The 19,455-nt window shown below is 35.9% G+C and overlaps 1 protein-coding gene across 3 annotated transcripts in view; it reads left to right on the plus strand.

Moving 5' to 3' along the window:
* LOC150078996 (kinesin-like protein KIF21A) overlaps nucleotides 1-19,455 on the plus strand; it is a 755,520-nt gene that overhangs the window by 411,509 nt on the left and 324,556 nt on the right. For all 3 annotated transcript variants that reach the window (XM_090383539.1, XM_090383541.1, XM_090383540.1), the window contains one exon: nucleotides 10,233-10,304. In XM_090383539.1, the coding sequence (XP_090239665.1) occupies nucleotides 10,233-10,304 (72 nt within the window). The remainder of the gene's footprint in view (nucleotides 1-10,232; nucleotides 10,305-19,455) is intronic.

A 19,455-nucleotide genomic window follows, 5' to 3' on the forward strand; every position in this document is an offset into this window, starting at 1 on the left:
CATTAAGCCAAAATGTAAACCTCTACTGCCAGACTGGTTCAGTGGGCAGCTTTTTGCTTAAGAAATAAAGGTTGCAGATTTGAGTGCTGTCTCCAATATTGGGTGTTCTGATTGTCTAGTATTTTTTATTATGGGGTATAAATAATGTGATATGATTTCAGCAATCAAATTACTGTAAACACTTAATACTACAACTGCACTGTTAACTACTGTATTGTGATGTAATATTGAATGACTCATAAAATGAATGATTATGTAGATTGCACTAATACTGTATGTCACTGTAATATGTGAAACTGAAAAGAAAAAAAAAAAAAAATGGTTTTTGAAAATTATTAATTGAACATAATGAGAGCTGAAAAAAGCTAAACATTAAAAATTTAGCACTTGCTGAAAAAAAGCACTTGTGTTTTTTTTAAAATCCTGTCAGCTTATTTTTCATTTGCCTTTGTATGGTCTACTACTCCTGCAGAATTATCCAAAAAGTAAAGTTCAGGATTTTTGAAAGTTCCAAATGTTTGTATTCTGGATTTTTTGAGGTTCTAATTTTAAAAAATATTTGCATCCCAAGAAATCCAAGGCAAAAGACATTTCCAGGGATCAGAAACTTCAGTATAAAAAAAAAATTACATTCAACAAAATCTTTTGAATGTATGCTCAAAAATATTTACCTTAAACATTGAACATTAATTTGTCTTTAACACCAATCCACGTAAATAGAGAAATTAAGTAAGGCAAACAAGAATAAGATATACAGGTATTGTGTTGGTTTCATAAAATCTTGAAAATGCATTATATGATAGGGCTAGTTTGTCATGTATTTAAATGATGGGACACTGCTATTCTGTGTATTACTTTATTTTAAATGTAAAATACTCTAAAATAGCCATCCTATAGATAAATTGCAGAATATTTTCTAAAAATAATAATAGAAAGTTACAGTAGACTGTCAAAATAATAGCACCCCAAAAAGCAGCACATTTGAAATAAAGGCACATTGAAATTGGATGTATATATACAGTGGAGATGTCTTGCAGTTCCATAAAAATAAAACGCTGTCACATGATTACTGTATTTGTTTACGTTCGCCATTTTCAAAGTGAATTCCGTACTGATATCACGGATTATACCGCTGTTTTACATTTATATTAAATGAAAAACCCCTCACTATGGCTGCTAAAGTTAATAAACTTCATACAAAGAAGAACAACATTAAAGCTTAGTGACAAACTTGATATAATCCAAACTATTACATTAGGGTTGCCCGGAATGTTAATACATGTACCCATGTGTATTGTGTCTGTAAATTGTGTGTGTTCTCTGCTCAATTTTCCTGTTTTGCTGGACAAAAAAAACCTCAGTTTCTGGGGGGAAAACCTTGCTATCTCACCTGAGACCCACTAACCTGGCTACAGAGTGAAAAACGCTTATAAAAGTTCTTTGCATGATCGATGGGATTCAAATCCGGCCCTTTTCCCCTGGTGTGGGGAGGTTGGCAACAATACCACTGTGCTAGCACATAGACTAAACTTGATATAATAAAGAAAATAGAACAGGGCATAAGCAGAAGTGTATTAATGGCAGAATATGACATTGTACCATCAACTTGTTTATGTGCAGTTAAAAAATTGTATTCTTAATCTCTCTATTCTTATTTGGCCTCATTATTTCTGCACTAAATACATTAAAAATAAAACTTTCTAGATAACAGAAAAATTGAAATAACAGTACCTTGAATCCTCGAAACTGCCATTATTATAGAAAGATCAGATATAATTTTTCATTATCAGAGATATATAAAACAGGTATACCCTTTTAAAGAAATGTCAAAAAACCCAATTATATTTAAATGAAACCTGGCTGAATTAGCACCAATCTAAAGTAAAGTAGCCTAATGGAATAAAGTCATTGTTTTTATATTATCACAAGTGTTGTTGTTCTGGTGTGCTTACTTTTTTTTTTTTTAATATGCAAAAAAAAAAAGTTTCAATTGTACTTTTGCATCAATTTAGAGCTTGGAGTGCAAGTAGTTAAATATTAGTTCTAAATTAACTCAGAACAAAATAGATATTTTTTTCCAAGTTAATTTGGGACCAATATTTGTCATTTTATGATTTTTCAATATATATTTCTGTAAAGTGAGTAAATTAAATAAAATTGTTTGTTAATAAGTTATTAATAATATATAAAATTATTATGGTCAAACTTTTATAATTAAAAAAATTGAATGTGGGCATTAACATGTTTATTAAAGTAGGAAGAAAAAAGAACAGGCACTTTAAGGTCACTGGCTGATTCAAAAAGTGTAATTAATATTTTTGTGGATTTGAAGATGGTCAAACAGGTTTCTCCAAAAAAAAAAAAAGAAAAAAAAGAGAGATCCAAGGCAGACATGTACTAAGCTTCATTCTTTTGAAAGCATTCTGAAGACATTATAAGATGTAAATAATAGATACATTTATTCTATTGAACTGGCATGATTTCTGAGCCAGTGTCTAAATCCATCAGATACCCTGAAGGTATCTAATGATTTTAGGTATTGTTTTTTTTTTTTTTTTTTTTTTTCCATTCTTGGACATTATAGTAAATAGATACCAATTTTCTGAAAAGGCAGCTTCCAGCAAGGTTCTAAATGTGGTCGGATGCCTTTTCTCGCCAACCTGCAGATCTCTACAAAACACTGACCAGTACTTTACACTCCTCTTGAAGCAGTATCCATTTGACTCATGGTAGGCAGTGTTCTGTGTACATACCTACCACCAAATTATGATGTGCTATATAATGATCTGAATAGCTTGATATCAAAATTGCCTCAGCATATTGCATCCTATATTGTAGTTACATGCTGTGGAGAAATGATATAGATCACAGGAGAAAACAATTCAAATGATTTTTATAGATGACAATTATTTTACTCTGCTCAACAAGGGCTCACAACATATCAACAACATCAGGCACCAATGTTACATTACGTATATTCACTTAGGGAATATAAGTCCATATATTCCCTATGCTAATATTGAATTCCTCTAGTGATTATACAATGACTGTTTTTCAGTTCTCTTCAGAACTAGATATCCATTTCTACTTACAGTCTGCCAAGCCTCACATCTCTTTCTGACAGAATCCCAATTATTGGTTGATTTAATCACTGATCATTACAGTTGTCTTAATTATTTGCTTCAAAGGTGGTACTTGTGTATATGTCCTCCCTGATATTTTCTGTCAGAGATTTTTTAATTTTGAATCCCCTCTTTTCCCCATTTTGTCAAATATATCTGTTGCCTCTATTGTTCTCCCAACTTCACTAATCACTTGGAACTCTTTAATTTCCTCTCTTTCAAACTTGACTTTCTCCAGTATAACTTTCCTAACAGTGAGGTAATTTTCCTTAGTGATTTTAATGTTCACAACTCTAGCTGGCTTTTGTTTTCTAGTTGCATGAAGCCAGCTGGTTGAAATGCTGAGGTTTTTGTAATTTATAATTCTTTTCCTCACAAACAACTCCTCCAAGAAGACTTGAGGTGAGTGGTCATCTAGATACCTCAGATCACAACTTGGTGATAGTCTCTTCTCCACTGGTATTTTTATCTCACTGCCATTCTCAACTTTGTGTTGTTTGCCTTGCAACAAAAAAAGGAGTGAACTGTTAGAATTGTCTTCTTTTTCTTAGTTGGATTACTGTTATAAATCTTCTGATGTCAATGTTTGTTCAGATCATGTCAGTAAAATTATTCGTGTAGGGATGAAATCCATTACTCCATACTCCACCTTACAATATGGTCCTTTATTTAAACTGTGGTTTTCTAATGAATGTGCTAAGGCTGTTCAAAATAAGAATTTTGCATATCGCAATTGGCTTGCAAACAAATGCAGGTTCATTTTCTGCCTGTGGCAAAGCTGAAACAATTGCAAAGCAGTTATTAATCAATCTATACTATATTTTGAACAGGCTAAGACTAGAAACTTGCTTCTTGTCCAAATTGTAGTCGAGCATTGTGGTCTCTTGCCAAAGCTATTGCCACAACTTTTGTCCATCTCTACTTCCACCTCTTCCAAAACAGGATGGTTCTACTGCCAACTCAGTTAAAGATAAAGCTGACCTGCTAGCATTCTACATTTCTTCTAATTCGTGTATTGGTGGTCTTGGTAAATCATCTGCTACCATTCCCAGTATATTCTATTCATTGCCTCCTGTGGTCTTCCATCAAAAGGATGTCAGAAGAATTTTAAACTCTTGATGCCAAGAAAGCACCAGGTCCTGATGGTATTTCCCTACTTGTTCTCAAAACCGGTGCTCCTGAGCTTATTCCCCTTCTTTTTCACCTTTTTACGCTTTCTTATTCCACTGGTGTTTTCCCTTCTGCTTGGAAATTTGCTCTTATCCAGCAAGTTCCTAAAAAGGTTAAAAAATCCTTCCCATACAATTATCATCTCACTGCACTTACTTCTGCTCTTTCTAAAGTAATTTAGAAATCCATCAACTGCCAACTCCTAAAGCTACCTAGAAAACTTCTATCTGATCGGTGATCACCAGTATGGATTCTGCCAGCGTTGATCCACTGGTGATATACTGATTCACATTACCCATCTAATGACAAATTCAATAGAAACGTTTGGTGAAACTGAAGCAGTTGCTCTTGGCATTTCAAAGACTTTTGATTATGTTTGGCATAAAGGTCTTCGAAATTAGCTTCCATCTTTTGTTTTACGAACTGTTTTTTGTAATTGGTTATCCAGTTTTCTCACTGACTGCTCACTGCAGGTGATGATAGATGGCTCTTCCCTAATGCTTGTGTTTCCTAAGGTTCAGTTGTTTCTCTCAACTCTTTTCCTCTTGTGTATTAATGACATTCTTCCATTGATGGGAAATCTGTAGTTTTGCTGTTGATAGCACATTGTATTCCACCTTCCAGTTTGAAAAACCTTGCCATGCACAAACAGTGCTTCAACTTCTCCAATATCCATTAACAATTCTTTAAAAGCTGATCTCCAGTTGGTGCAAATATAACTTAGTTGATTTCTATCAGCCCTGTCTTTTATCTTGCAAAAAGAATTATTGCGCTCCTATGCTTATATTGGAAGACACTCATATTTCTAGATAAGATTACATATCTCTATTTGGGATTACCTTCACTTGTAATCTCCCTTGACATAAGCACAAATATTGCTTCCTCTGCATCTGAAAAACTGGATTTTCTCTCTCACTCTCTGTGCTACTTTTCTTCTAGATAGCTACTCACTCTATACAAATCTCAAATCATCCCTACTGTGGAATATTGTTCCCACCTCTGGGGTGATGCCTCCAATACCTCTCTCAGGCTTCTAGACTCTTCAAAAGAGTTCAGTTAGGTTAATTATTAACCATCTTTTAATTAATAACCATCTCTAAAAAAGTTTCTCCACTCTTTCTCATAGACATTCTGTTTCTGTTGCATGCCTATAGATAATTTTGTGAGCACTATTCTGAATTGGCTTCTGTAATTCCTGACTTTTCTTCCAAATCACTCCGAATGTGTGTGTGCTGCAACCAGCAAGTCCTCTTACTGTCCAAACATCAATTGCTGGTCTTGGATCTGAGGCCAGTGGAAAGCCTAGCCTTTGCAGACAATTTGATTCTCCTTGTAAAAGGAAACACAAGAGTGGTTGTAGAGCAAAGATCAGGAGTGAGCACAAATGCACATGCTCAGGATATCACCTGAAAAAACTAAATCCATACTTTTGAAAGGAAACCTAAGCACACTCCTGAAATTAAAATTAATGGAAAAAACATAAAAATGGTATCAGAACTAAAATATCTAGGGATTGTTTTTTTGACTCAAAATTAACTTTTTATCCCCTGCACATACCTGGCAAAAAAAGTGAGAAACTATGCAGCCATGATCACCATGATCAGTCGGGCTCACTGGGGCTCAAAAGAAAGACCCTGGCAATCATATACTGAACATTGTTCTTGCCTGTCATCACCTATGGAGCTAGCATGTGTTTTACCTGCATGGCCATATTCAGAAACAAGAACAAATTAGGGACAATCCAGAGGACAATACTTCTCATTATCACCAGAGCATGTTGCACTGTGAGCAAACTTCACTTCCTGCACTGCCAGCAGTTCAGGTGCTGGCAGTGCTCTCTCACTTTACTTGGAAGTAGCCAAAAAAAGGCTAATATTGCCATTAAAAAGGGCATACCCACAGAATTTCTGGGGATAGCTTTGATACAGCCAACACTATCAAGGCTGAAAGAAAAATAATAGCCGCAAAGCTCCATGAGCTAGGGCAAACAAATTGGGAACAGGAAACCAGAAGTCTGGTTACCAAAAGGTTTCTCTCACAGGTGGCAATAGTTAGCCCAAAGCCATGAAAGTGGTATGCCCCTGACTCTTTACTACCTTTATATTGACAGGTCACTGCTCACTAAAAGCAAAATTAACCTCCTTAAGGCTGACTCATGATCCCAACTGTATCTGTGGTGAGAACAAAGACTGGGCACACATTCTATATGAATGTATAATTTATGACATTCCCAGAACCCAGTTAATTGCACAGATTGGCCCCCTTCCCAGGGGAGAAGAATCTATTTACAATGGAAGAAGAAAATTATAAAGCATTCACAACCTTCACCAGAAAGTATTCGAAATGCGAAAATCTATCCAAAGATGACCAGTTCAGCCCCCCCAGCAGTTAAGCAGTAATCAATAGCCAAAAATGCCCTCCCTCCATATCCAAATGATGACTTTAAAACACTGTCAGGATAGCTGTATTCAGCACCCTGACAGTAACCTGATAAGACTAAACTGGATTGACCAGGCACCCCCCAGGACTACCCTGCCAGGTGTAGGGGCCCGGGGGCCACACACCATGTAACCATGTAGGGGAGGGAGAAGTGCAGACAGCCAGGGCAGCAGCTAACCAAAAAATATTAATATTTTTTATATTTAATAATATAAAAGAAAATGAAAGGCTGAGTGAAAGGGCTGGGCACTGAATGATAGAGTGGAAAAGGCATTATGGTAAAAAGGAATGAACATTAGTTTTGGCGAAAGAGAGTAATCCAGTATAAGAGCAAGAAAGAGCAAACGAGTGTTATGGTAAATGGAAATGAGTGAAGGAGTAAATGTAATAGACCGAATGAATACATATATAAAACAGTTAGTATATATAAACATATATACATTAGTTTATATATACTAACAAAAAAACTTATCCTAACACTAACAAGATAAACACACCCACTGCATTCTCCCCTGGCCTGCGAAAAAGTGACTGCTGGGCTTGCACCTCAACTGAAGAATAACAGTAAGTTGAGATGCCCAGAGAATGCAGTGCAGAAAGAAAAAAAAAAGACTTGAATTAACAAAACGAAAGCCAGAAGAATGAATGAGAGTGTAAATGTGTGAGAGAAAGAACATTACAGTTAAGATAAGATATTACAGTTAACTACACACTAACCCTAGATTTAAACTTCTTACAACCTTACTTCTTACTTATCTAGCCTGAATTATTATGTACTAGTATATTGATTTACATTATGCACCATTGCATTTCTAAAACACTATATTGCATACCTAAAACACTATATCATTTTTCTGTTGTAATCCATTGCTGAATAGCCAAAAAAGAAACAAAATATAACCTGGAACATCTTCTGCCACAACCCAACTGCAGCCTTCAGTACAAATGAACTTAAACAAGGGCAAGCATATAAGAAGAACTAGTAAAAGGGCTTCCTGAGTATGTTTTGCCTCAACAGTAAATAATACCACAATGTCTCGAAAAATCTGGAAATCTGTGTGGGAAAATAAGTGACAGATATAATGACAGCCCTCTGCCATTTATAAATTGGCAGGGTAAGAGAATTGCAGAACTTACACAAATTGCAGATGTCCTTGGTAAGAAAGGTCTCAGCAATATAATTTTACCCATAAAATTTTTAAAAGCATAAAACAGAAATAGAAGAACAAACAAAATTTCTCTAAAGTGGGAATGAACAGTATAAACAGCTGTCCATGATACATGAGTTAAAAAGAGCACTATCAATGTCTGAACCGAGCAAGAACAGTAGCACTATGCTATTGTTCTTAGTCTCCTGAAACTAAAAAAAATACTCTACCAATCCAGCTCATTACAGATTCATTGTCTTAAGCTGCTCCCCTTTGCTTTGATTTTGGAGAAAATAGTAAATGACATACTTATATGACTCAGCCTCCTACACGCTATCCAGAATGGGATCAGATGAAAGAGAACCACTCTAGCTATTTTGGTACAATTGGAAGACACAATAAGAAATGCCTATGTAAGATTGGAACTTAACAGTTTGTTTCGATATCTACAATACCTATGAACTACCTGGTGGTGTAGAATTCATAGCAGGTCTTGCCACAGATCGTGTGAACATTTGACCACCATCAACAGAACTTCTATCAGAGCAGCACTTTCCGAGTATACTTCATAACCTCACTATCAAATATTTTTCCGCAGGAGGAATGGTCAGTATTGAGTCCCACTCTTTTTATAATCACTGTAAACCCTCAGAATAACTCCAGAACACAGTCAATGCAGCATTTTTCATTGATGATCTTAGTATTTCCTATCACTTGCAATACATGGAGACAGTAGAAAGATGGCAATGTGCTATTAACAAAGTTAGCTCATAGATAAAAGTAACTGGATACCAACTATCCCCTCAGAAAACTGTATGCATTCCTTCTGTCATCAATGAAACCTCTCTTTCCCCCCCCCCTCCCCTCCAGAACTGGGCAGTCAACTATTCCCAGTACATGAAAACATTCCTTTTTTGAGGGACTAGTATTTGATTATAAACTGACCTTCATTGGACACATAAAACACTTAAGAACTGCCTGCCTGAAAAGGTTTAGAATTAATTACGTACTGAGATCTCTCACCTACAAAGTGAGCACTGGCTGCCTGACTACTCTGATTGCACAAATTTATAATTGTATCCAAGCTCAAATACAGAACACTAGTATAGAGCTCAGCAAGATCTAATACTCTTTGCCATCTTGATCTGGTCCACAGCTTTATACATATCTCTTTGTTTGTGTACTGAAGGACATGACCTCTATTCTCAATTAGGAGACAGTTAATGTTGCAGTATGTCTCCAAAATGCAATCTTTACCTCAAAATCTAAACTGGCAGATGTAATTTACTCCATACCAAGAAACTCTTTATCAAAACTAGCCTTTTGTTGTAAACTTTTAAGGATACAACTTAAAACAATTATGAAATGAATGCATCATATATTATGTACTGCCAAATTATCAGCAATAAAATTATCTGCAGAACATATAAAATCAACAGATATCCAAAAGAACATAATGTATACAGATTTGCTAAGTTAACATTGACTAAAAATTCTTTAGAGGCTTCTTGCCCTGGCCTCTAGCAAACCTTAGACTTTATATCTGTACTCCCTGAAAAAAAAATAAAGAGATATGTTTCTGCTTGGTACAGTGTCATTTTGGAATCCCAGACAATGAAGTGTCTGACAACTCTGCCGAGTTAGCCTTAACACCACCACCACCAAATCATAACAGAAAGTACCATCCGGAGATTTAAACCAGCTGTAAGCACCAGTGGCAATTAAGTGGCAAAATTATACAAGTAAACCACAAACTACAGCATATAAAACCAGATCTTCAACTCTAGCTCTCATGCCTTACAGTGAACTGGCAATAAGTTAAGAGTATTTTGGCTACGAATAGGCCACATGCATACCCGCACTTGTATGTCACACACATAATATGAAGTGACTGTTCATCACCTTTCTTGTGGATTGCCAAACTTATAAACAACACCCACACCCACCCACCCACCAAGAGATTTCCCCACTCCAGAATTTAAAAAATTTCTCACCATTTTGTTGCTCCTAGACAATAAAGTTCAAGCTGGCAATGTATTTCCCTTCTTAAAAATAATTGGTTAATTATCTATAAACAATATTCAGATTACAGCTCTTACCACATATCTGACCACTCTTATGCCATTACCATGGCACACTAGCTGCAACCATTGATGCACCCATAAGTCCACAAACAAAGGAATAAACCCACTGTTCTAGTGCTGTGGGAGAGAATGCCCAGCAAGTGACCTTGAGTTGCCTGATGTTTTTCTCCCTGTTACAGTGTATCCAGGGAGAAAATAAAATAATAATATAATAAAATAATTCTATTTTTATATTATTGATATCTTTAATAATTGAAAACTTTTAATAGGAAAGAGAAAAACTAAGTCGTTGTTTGGAAAAGGTTATCAGAAAACGAGATCGTGCAATTTTAGATGGTAAAGTAAGTATGAAAAACATTTGTTTCTGTTTAAAATATGAGTTCTCATTAAAAATTAAAATAATTAAATAAAATAAATAAGCGACTGCATTTGTTAAGCACACAAATGAGGCAGGAAGAAAATAAGCAATATACAGGGTGAGCCAAAAGTCATAAAAGCTAAAAAATATATTTTGAAAGCTCGTTTGTTGCAGAAAAAATAAAGTTTCATATGTATCATGAATAAAATGAAGAAGAATTATTGTAATAAACTTTATTACTAAATTTAAGTGAAGTCGTCATCCAAAGAGAATGGCCTGAACATTCTGGCTCTCTTTTTCCCCTAAAACAGGCATGGGCAAACTTTCCTAGTTCGGAGGCCAAATTATCATTCTGTCTCCAAGTCAAGGGCCGGACCAAATTATTAAATAAAATAAATTAATATTAAATGAATTAAAACAAGTTGCTACTTCATATTTCATTTATTTATAATATAATGCTTTGGTATAAAGCTCTACATAAATTTTATAATATAATGAACGACATAACAATTTAATGTAAAGATTGGCCTTGTACTTGAACTATGAGACTATCAATATTGATGTTAATATTACTTAAGGATAATCGCATAGAATTTTCGAGGATTTTGTCCATTATTCTTGTCTGAATTTTTGATTTATTGTATTTCATCCTCGAAAAAAACTGTTCACACATATATGTGCTGCCGAAAAGACATGTAAATTTGTATATTTTTCTTCCACCAAATAAAATTTATAAAAATCCATCAAAGCAATGTTGTTAAATTGTGATTTTAGCACTAAATCTGCCTGAAGCTCAATAAGTTCCATCTGTAAGTTTTCTGGCACATTATTTACATCAGCATCCACCAGATGAGCAAATATAGCGAATGTGGAGTCTTTGTTTTGGAAGTTGGAAAACCTTGTTTCAAATTGCTCTATTAGTGCCTTTAATTCTTCTCCATAACAATTATAAGGGATATTTTTATGAGTTGTGTGCTAGAGTAGGAAAATTATAACAATTTTTAGCTCTTATCTGACTTTCCAACAATCTTAGTTTATTACAAAAAGGTTTGACATGTCCATGCAGTTCATGAACCAATTGTCCTTGTTTTTGCAATTTGAGATTCAGTTCTTTTAGGTATCCAGTGACATCTACAAGAAATGCTAAATCATACACCCACTCATCATCTTTTACTTGGTTAATTGTGTTTCCTTTTATGTCCATAAAATCTGCAATTTCTTGTCTCAGATCATAAAATCGCTTTAACATTTTACCTCTACTCAACCACCTCAGTTCACAATAATAAGGCACATCTTCATAATCCAAAAATAGGTCTGCCAAATACGGCTTAAATTGGCGGTGATTAAGTGCACATGACTTAATAAAGTTAATACTGGCTACTATAACTTCCATAACATTTGTGAATTTAATCGCTTTTGCACACGGATTTTGTTTGTGGATAATGCAGTGAAAATTTGTTAAATTTTCCTGATGGATCTGTAGTTCTATTGCTCTTTCATGAACTATTCCAATAAATCCCTTCTGTGTACTAATCATTGCAGGGGCTCCATCAGTGTATATGCCAGATAGTGAACTCCATTTAAGCCCAAATCTCTCTAAGACTGTGTTGACTGTTTCAAATATATCTTCACCGGTAGTTGTTCCTTTTAACGGCCGAAGCACCAATAATTCTTCTGTGATGTTGAAATCCGCATCAACTCCTCGAAGAAATATTGCTAGTTGTGCTGCATCGGTGCTGTCATCCAGAGTAATTGAAAATGCTTTCAATCTAGCAATCTTCTCTTTTAAACTTTTTTTGATATCATCAGCCATAATTTCTGTCCGTCGGACAACAGTACGTCTTTGCAAGCGAATATTCTCGAAGTCTTTTTTCTTTTCAGGACATGTTATACTTGCAACATACAGCAGACATTCTTTGATAAATTCTCCTTCACCAAATTACTTAGAATGTTTAGCGATTTTTTTCGCTTACCACAATGCTGGCTTGACAATGCTATGGTGCTGTGTTCTTTGCTTGTTGAACATTTGCTGCTGGGTATCCAAGTTCTTCTTCAACTTCTGTAATTCATCTTTTCGTAGTTGTCCATCAATTTTTTGGTGATCTGCATGTCTCGAAGTAAAGTGTCTCTTCAAGTTGTATTCTTTGTTGACAGATACGGATTCTTACATAGCAAACATACAGGAAATCCTTTATTCAGAATAAAATAATAATCCTCCGTCCAGTTGTCTTCAAATTGACGATTCTCTGCATCTATTTTTCTTTTTTTTTTGACATAACCCCTGTCATTGTCCCAAATTTATAAGCGATATTCAGAACTGTCAAACAAACTGTCTTCTACACCGCAGGAACTGAACAGAACACAACATCAACGCAGGCACCGAACTGACACGTTTTACACACACACACACACACACACACCGGGCTAGCCGAGTGGGTAAAGTACCTGCCCGGCAACCCAAAGGTCGCGGGTTCGATTCCTGCCTCGGGCTTGGATCAAAGTACTGCAAAAACCTTGGGAGGTGCAATATGGCCACAGAAGCCGATGCGCCAACAACTACCAAATCAAAACACACACACACACACACACATGCCGCTCGAAAAAAGTGAGAAAGAGACCTTGGTTGGAGAACACATGGTGTGTTTTGCGCAAGTCATATGACGTCAGCATAATGTGAGTTAGTAGAACACACCATGTTTTCTCCCACCATGAATCAGACAAACTTCGCTGAAATAGATTAGGGCTGGATACGGGCTGGGATTGCCCATATGTGCCCTAAAACATGCTATATATAAAATAAATAAACATTTTGAACAGACAGGGAGTATATGTTGAAGAAGCAGAACACAACATTCCCTAGTCCCTAGAAGTAGAACACCACATTCAGCTCAAACTGAAGATAATGTTATACCTGTTAAGCAAGCTCTGGATTGAACTTCCCTCAAAAAAAATCCACAAGGAAGCTTTCAAGTAAGCTAACAATACCTCAAACTTCAGCAAAACGAATTTTAAAATATTAAGGATACAAAGTGTAATATCCAAAATTGAGTTATTTACTTAATAAGAATAATTCCATTTTAGTTTTCAAAAAAGTACTTTTTTTTTTTTTTTTTTTTTGCCAAAATAATGAAAATTTGTTCAGTTAAATCTTCTGGTCAGATGAGGATATTTCGAGTTGTGTTAATTGACATAGCTGTGGTTATTGGACAATGCTAGGAGTTTGGTAAATAAATTTGATGAATATGAGGAGTTGATCTAAACATCAAAGGCAGATATTGTTGGGATATCAGAGACTTGGTGTTACACAGATATTAAGGCCGTAGCCAGGTGGGCAGGAGCAGCAGTGCGTAGCACATGCTTCTTGATTAGACCGGGGTTCGAGCCCGTGAGCCACCAAATACGGAGGATGCGGAAAGGTCAGGGAATGACCACTGCATATCCCCAGAGCAATACGGCCTTAGTTGCTAATGCTCCTAAAAACCAAATAATAACAATAACACAGATATTAAGGAATGCTGAATTGGAATTTGGGGAGTACAGTGTGCACAGGAATGGGAGGAGGGGAGTTATGCTGTTAGTTAAGACACATAAAATCTAGGGAAATACATTCAGTTGACATGGGTGGACAGTGCAATGTTGAGTCAGTTTGGTGTGACATAACCACTGAGAATGCAAAATTGAGAGTAGGAGTGTGCTATAGGCAAATGACTCTGATGAGTACAACAAACAAGTGTACTGAGAAATAGAGTTGAGAGTGGGCGAGTAAATCAGATTGTCTTATAATGGGGGATATTAACTTCCCAGATATTGACTGGGACTTCTGGTTGGTCACTTCCACACTAGAAAGATATTTTTGGATTTATTGGATGAGTGTTTTCTACAGCAGAATGTTCAAGAGGCAACCAGAGGGAGTAATACTCTTGATCTGATTATCAGGATTGATTCTTAATGCATGAAGAATCACTACTGATAATCAGTAGTGCAGATAAAGGAACCACTAGATGGCATGATCACAGTGTGCTGATATAGGATTTACTCAAAGATGTAACTACTGTCAGGGGTAAAGGGAAGGATTTTTGCTTTCGTAAAGGTGACTACGATGGTCTGAAACAGTTTTTAAAGTATATACAGTGGGACCAACTGACGATGTTAAAAACAGCAAATTCTAAACGAGAAGCATTCAAGGAAGAATGTTGGAAGCTACTAGGCTTTTTGTCCCAACTAAGAAATGCTGTTAAAGGTTTAGGCCTAAATGGATGTCGGATGAACTAATGAGACTCGTGGCAGAGAAGAAAAATGCATGGGATGCATATAAATCCTCAGATGACACAGAAACCTATGGTAGATATAAGCTGGTGTATAATAAAGTCACAAAAGTGGTTAAGCAGCCTAAGGCAGGGTTGTTAATGACAGTAATGGCAGTGTGCTACTGCAACAGGATCTAGATATTTTGAGCAGATGGGCTAAGAAGTGGCAACTGAAGTTTAGCCTTGACAAATGCAAAGTACTGCATATGGGTAGAAGTAACTCCAGAGAAACGTACCAACTGTGTGGTACTACACTTAAGGTGGTAGAAAATGAAAAAGACCTGGGAGTAATTGTGCAGTCAGATATGAAGTTTTCTGAGCAATGCAGACAGACTGCCAAGGCAGGTCATGGGGTTTTGTCAATGATATATAGGAATTTTGCTAGCAGGGAGAAGGAGGTGATTGTCCCTCTGTATAAGGCAATGGTTAGGCCACGCCTTGAGTACTGCGTACAGGTCTGGAGGCCTCATTTTAGGAAGGATGTAGATTTACTTGAGCGTGTACAGAGAAGGGCAACAAGATTGGTGAGGGGAATGAAGGGATCCTCTTACCAAGAGAGTTAAGTTCTGCAAATTGCAGTGGCTGGAGACTAGGCACCTGTGTGGTGATCTGATCGAGGTATATAAGGCCTTGAATGAGTTGAGCACGCTGAATTCTGATGGGATCCTTCCACTTGTTCAGATTACGAACCTAAGGGGGCATAAATTCAAATTAAGAAAAGACAGATGTAGAATAGATGTGCGGAAATTTGCCTTTAGCCAGCGTGTGGTTAATTGCTGGAACAAACTTCCATCTGTCGTTGTGGAAGTTGACAGGTTAAATAAATTTACGGAGGAACTGGACAAGCATTTGGAGGGAATGGTGTGATTTTTTTTTTTTTTTTTTTGACTGATGCTGCATAAGCTCATACACTTGCTTTCTTGCATCACATGCCACTACTACTACTACTACTACAAGAAATCTTTGGCAAAGAATGCAAAGTAAAACAGCAAAGAGTTCTTTATTTATGTAAATTTTAGAAGACACGGGATGAATCAGATTTGTTCACTTGATATCAATGGTTTGACTGTTAAGGACCCTGCTCAGATAACTGACAAATTGAATGAGTATTTTACCTCTACATTCACACATGAGGAATTATCCAGGGAGGGGAATGTCAGAAGTTTATCAAACTGTAACTTGATTTTTTTATAACTGAGAGCAAAGTGGAGGAGAAATCGTTGAAGTTAAACATAAGAATGGCACCTGAAGTGGATAGGATCTATCCTGTAATTTTAAAGGAGGCCACAAAGGAAGTAAACAAATCCTTAGCCATAATTATGAGAGTTTACTTAGACTCAGCGCTGGTCACCATGGATCTAGAGATGTGCAAATGTGAGTCCAATCCATAAAGGGGGATCAAAGGATGGCACAAGTGATTACAGATCTGTTAGTTTAATTTAGACACTGCTCTTCATGGATTAATGTTATTAGTGGTGTCCCCCAGGGGTCTGTGTTGGGTCCATTGTTTCTTTCTGTATTTATCAATGATATTGATGAAGGTATATCAAGCTTATAGTTTGCAGATGATATGAAAGTTGGTAAGGTTGTTAATGACAGTATGCTACTACAACAGGATCTAGAAAAGTTGTACATATGGGCTGAGAGGTGGCAACTGAAGTTTAACAGTGACAAATGTAAAGTACTGCATATGGGTAGCAGTAAACCCAGAGATATATCAACTGTGGGGTAGTACACTCAGGGTGGTAGAGAATGAAAAATACCTGGGGGTAATTGTGCAGTCAGATATGTAGTTTTCTCAGCAGTGCAGACAGTTTTCAAGAATAGCTCATGGTGTCTTGTCAAAGATATACAGGAATTAATAGATGTGCGGAAATTTGCCTTTTGCCAGCGAGTGGTTGATTGCTGGAACAAATTTCCATCTGTCTTTGTAGAAGTTGAAGCTTAAATAAATTCAAGGCAGAATTAGACAAACATTTGGAGTGAAATGGGAGGGTTTTTTTTTTTTTTTTTTTTTCTGATGCTATATAAGCTTGCTTTCTTGCACTTTTTGCCTATGCTAATGCTAACCCTAATATTCAAATTAGAAAAGGAATTGAATTCTCCAATAAAGTTGCTTGGGCTCTAATTTGTTCTGAAAGGATCCTGAAAGAATTTAACCATTGTTTTTAAATGGGAATGTTATGTCAGATCACTATTGATTGATGCCAGACAATTTTTCTTATCCTAATATTGAAGGAGAAAGACCTCTTTTTCTTGTACGATCATTCTCCTGCATATTATTCCCTTAAAGTTGGGAAATTCCTAAATGAAAAATTGCCAATCAAGTGTATTGGACATTATGGCCCTATTGAGTGACAGCCAGTGTCATTAGATCTAGCTATCAGACTTTTTTTTTTCATGTGGGGCTAATCAAAAGACCTTATGTGTTCTTTCAGGAATATCATACTACAGCTGATGTAAAAGCAGTGATAACTGATAAATTCACCAAAATTTAATGTTTGAAATTTTGCAAAAATATACCAAAAATTTCACTCTCATGCATTTAAATTAAAGGATACATTGTGAAGTTTAACATACTTTTTTTTTTTTTATATGGTCATAAATTTTATTAGGCTTTGTTGATTAATGAAAGTTTGGTTTCTTTTATGATGTTTCTTACCTTTTGGTGACCTGTATTTCCTTCAACATCACCTGTTTCCATCGCTTAATGCCATCTTTAAAGTTTGTGTAGTCAAATGTGTTTCACATGTATTATAAATGTATATTCATAGCTCTTACTGCATATACAAGGGTGTATAAAAAAGTTCATTCCCTTACCTAAAAATAATAGCTCTAGAAAGGTGAAACTTCACGGGAACTTTAATCCTTTTCTATGTACTCTCCATGTACATAGTAACACATTTCTGCCATCTATGGATCAGTTGTTTAATGCCTTGATCATAGAAGTCCGCACTTTTTGCCTGAAACCACGATTCCACTTCATTGATGACTTCCTGAGATGAATCAAAGCAGTGTCCACGCAATGGTTTTTTTCATTTCTTGAAACACGAAGAAGTCTGATGGTACTAGGTCAGAAGAATAGGGTGGGTGCTGCAGTAGCACAAATCCAACGGTTGGCCAGAATGTTACATTCGACATTGTTTCTGAACAGGCATCAGTAATCTTGGAACCCATCATGTGGAGACCTTAAACATGTGCAGGTGATCACATAAAATGCTGTGGGCAGACCCATAACTATTCCCCACTGCATTTGTGATGAAATGAATTGTCACATGTCTATCACCCAGCACCAGCTGCTCAACCTTTGCAGCCGTCTCACTGTCTGGATGTTGATGGCTTTCCTTCTCTTGGCTCGTCAAAGACACTTGTACAACCGCACTGGAACTCCCATTTCCAATTTTTACAGTGTCGTAGGATGGACAATTCTGCCCATACACAGCTTTCGTTTCTTTGTCAATTTCCTGAGCTTTCTTGCCCTGCAAATGCAGGAACTTAATTACTGCTTGATACTCCACTTTGTCAACCATAGCATCCTTCCTCAGATTTCGGGCTCCATCTCTGGTGTACAATCACTTAAGGGAATGAAATTTCACGTGTTAGTTATTGAATATGTAGACAACTTATATTAAAAACGACATCTCCCTACTGATGTTTTATCTTGGTCAGGTTACAAACTTTTTGATACCCCCTCATACCTCATCAACATTGAGTGAGCAATGTATATGTGCCATGTAGTGTATATGTATTTATACACATCACAGTGTATACGTGTGTAAAACTATGCATCGTGACCCCTTGTTTTATAAACATGATTTCAGAAATAAATAACATAGTTATCAATAGAAAAATTCAATTTTTCTATTGATAAGTGAGTCTTTGTTTAACAAACTTTACTTTGATTGCTATAAATATATAGATAAGCCGTATCACTGGCCTTGTTGTGCACTAGCAAACAAGTAGTAGCAGCTGGCATGGTTAGCAAAGGTGATTTAAAAAAATATTAATAATCAACTTCAGTGTAAATAATTTGTCATTAGATTTTGTTTTGTTCAACTAAAATTACAATCCTAAACATATTGATTTGCATAAGACTGTACAGGTAGTTCCCAACTTTAAGAGTTAATTCGTTACTAGCGTACGCTTGTAAAGCGAAAACTCAAAGTGGGAATTTATTTCCTATAGACATAATGTTAAAATAGGAGTTGCATTTTCAACAATGAAATTTGACCATATTAATGTTAAATATATAGGTCAACAGAACAATATTGTATCTTAAACAATGATATATTTATCCAAGAAGTGAAAACATAGCCTTTAAAATCAGGCAAATTATAATAATAAAGAAATTATTTATATCATAAAAATGTTAATGAATCAGTCATCGAATAAATGCACGCTCATTGATGGTTTGTCACTTGTTGATGGTTCATATTTTGTTTCTAATGTTATTCCTCTTTGCTGGTTCTTTTTATTATCATAACTCTTCATAGTAATACTTCGTTTTGGCATACTGTGCAGTATTAATATTGAGGATAAATTTGAAATAAAACAAGACAGTGACAATGAAGAGCAACACAACCACTCTTTGTAACGTCACCATGTTAACTGCTTTATGTTACCAACCAACCAAACAAACACATGTACTGTATACTGTATTGTATAGCTATGCGCATGGTTCGAATGCCGTATTTATGAATGTTTAGCATTTATTTATTGAAATTTTTGTTCATATTTTCAATTTTGTTGATACTTGATGCTTGAAAAACAAACTTGTAAACCTGGGAACTGGTAAAGTAAAACCTTGTAAAGCAGGAACTGTCTGTA

This window comes from Mastigoproctus giganteus, chromosome 10 (assembly GCF_048544385.1).
Source record: "Mastigoproctus giganteus isolate SK-2022 chromosome 10, ASM4854438v1, whole genome shotgun sequence".
In the NCBI taxonomy this organism is placed as follows: domain Eukaryota; kingdom Metazoa; phylum Arthropoda; class Arachnida; order Uropygi; family Thelyphonidae; genus Mastigoproctus; species Mastigoproctus giganteus.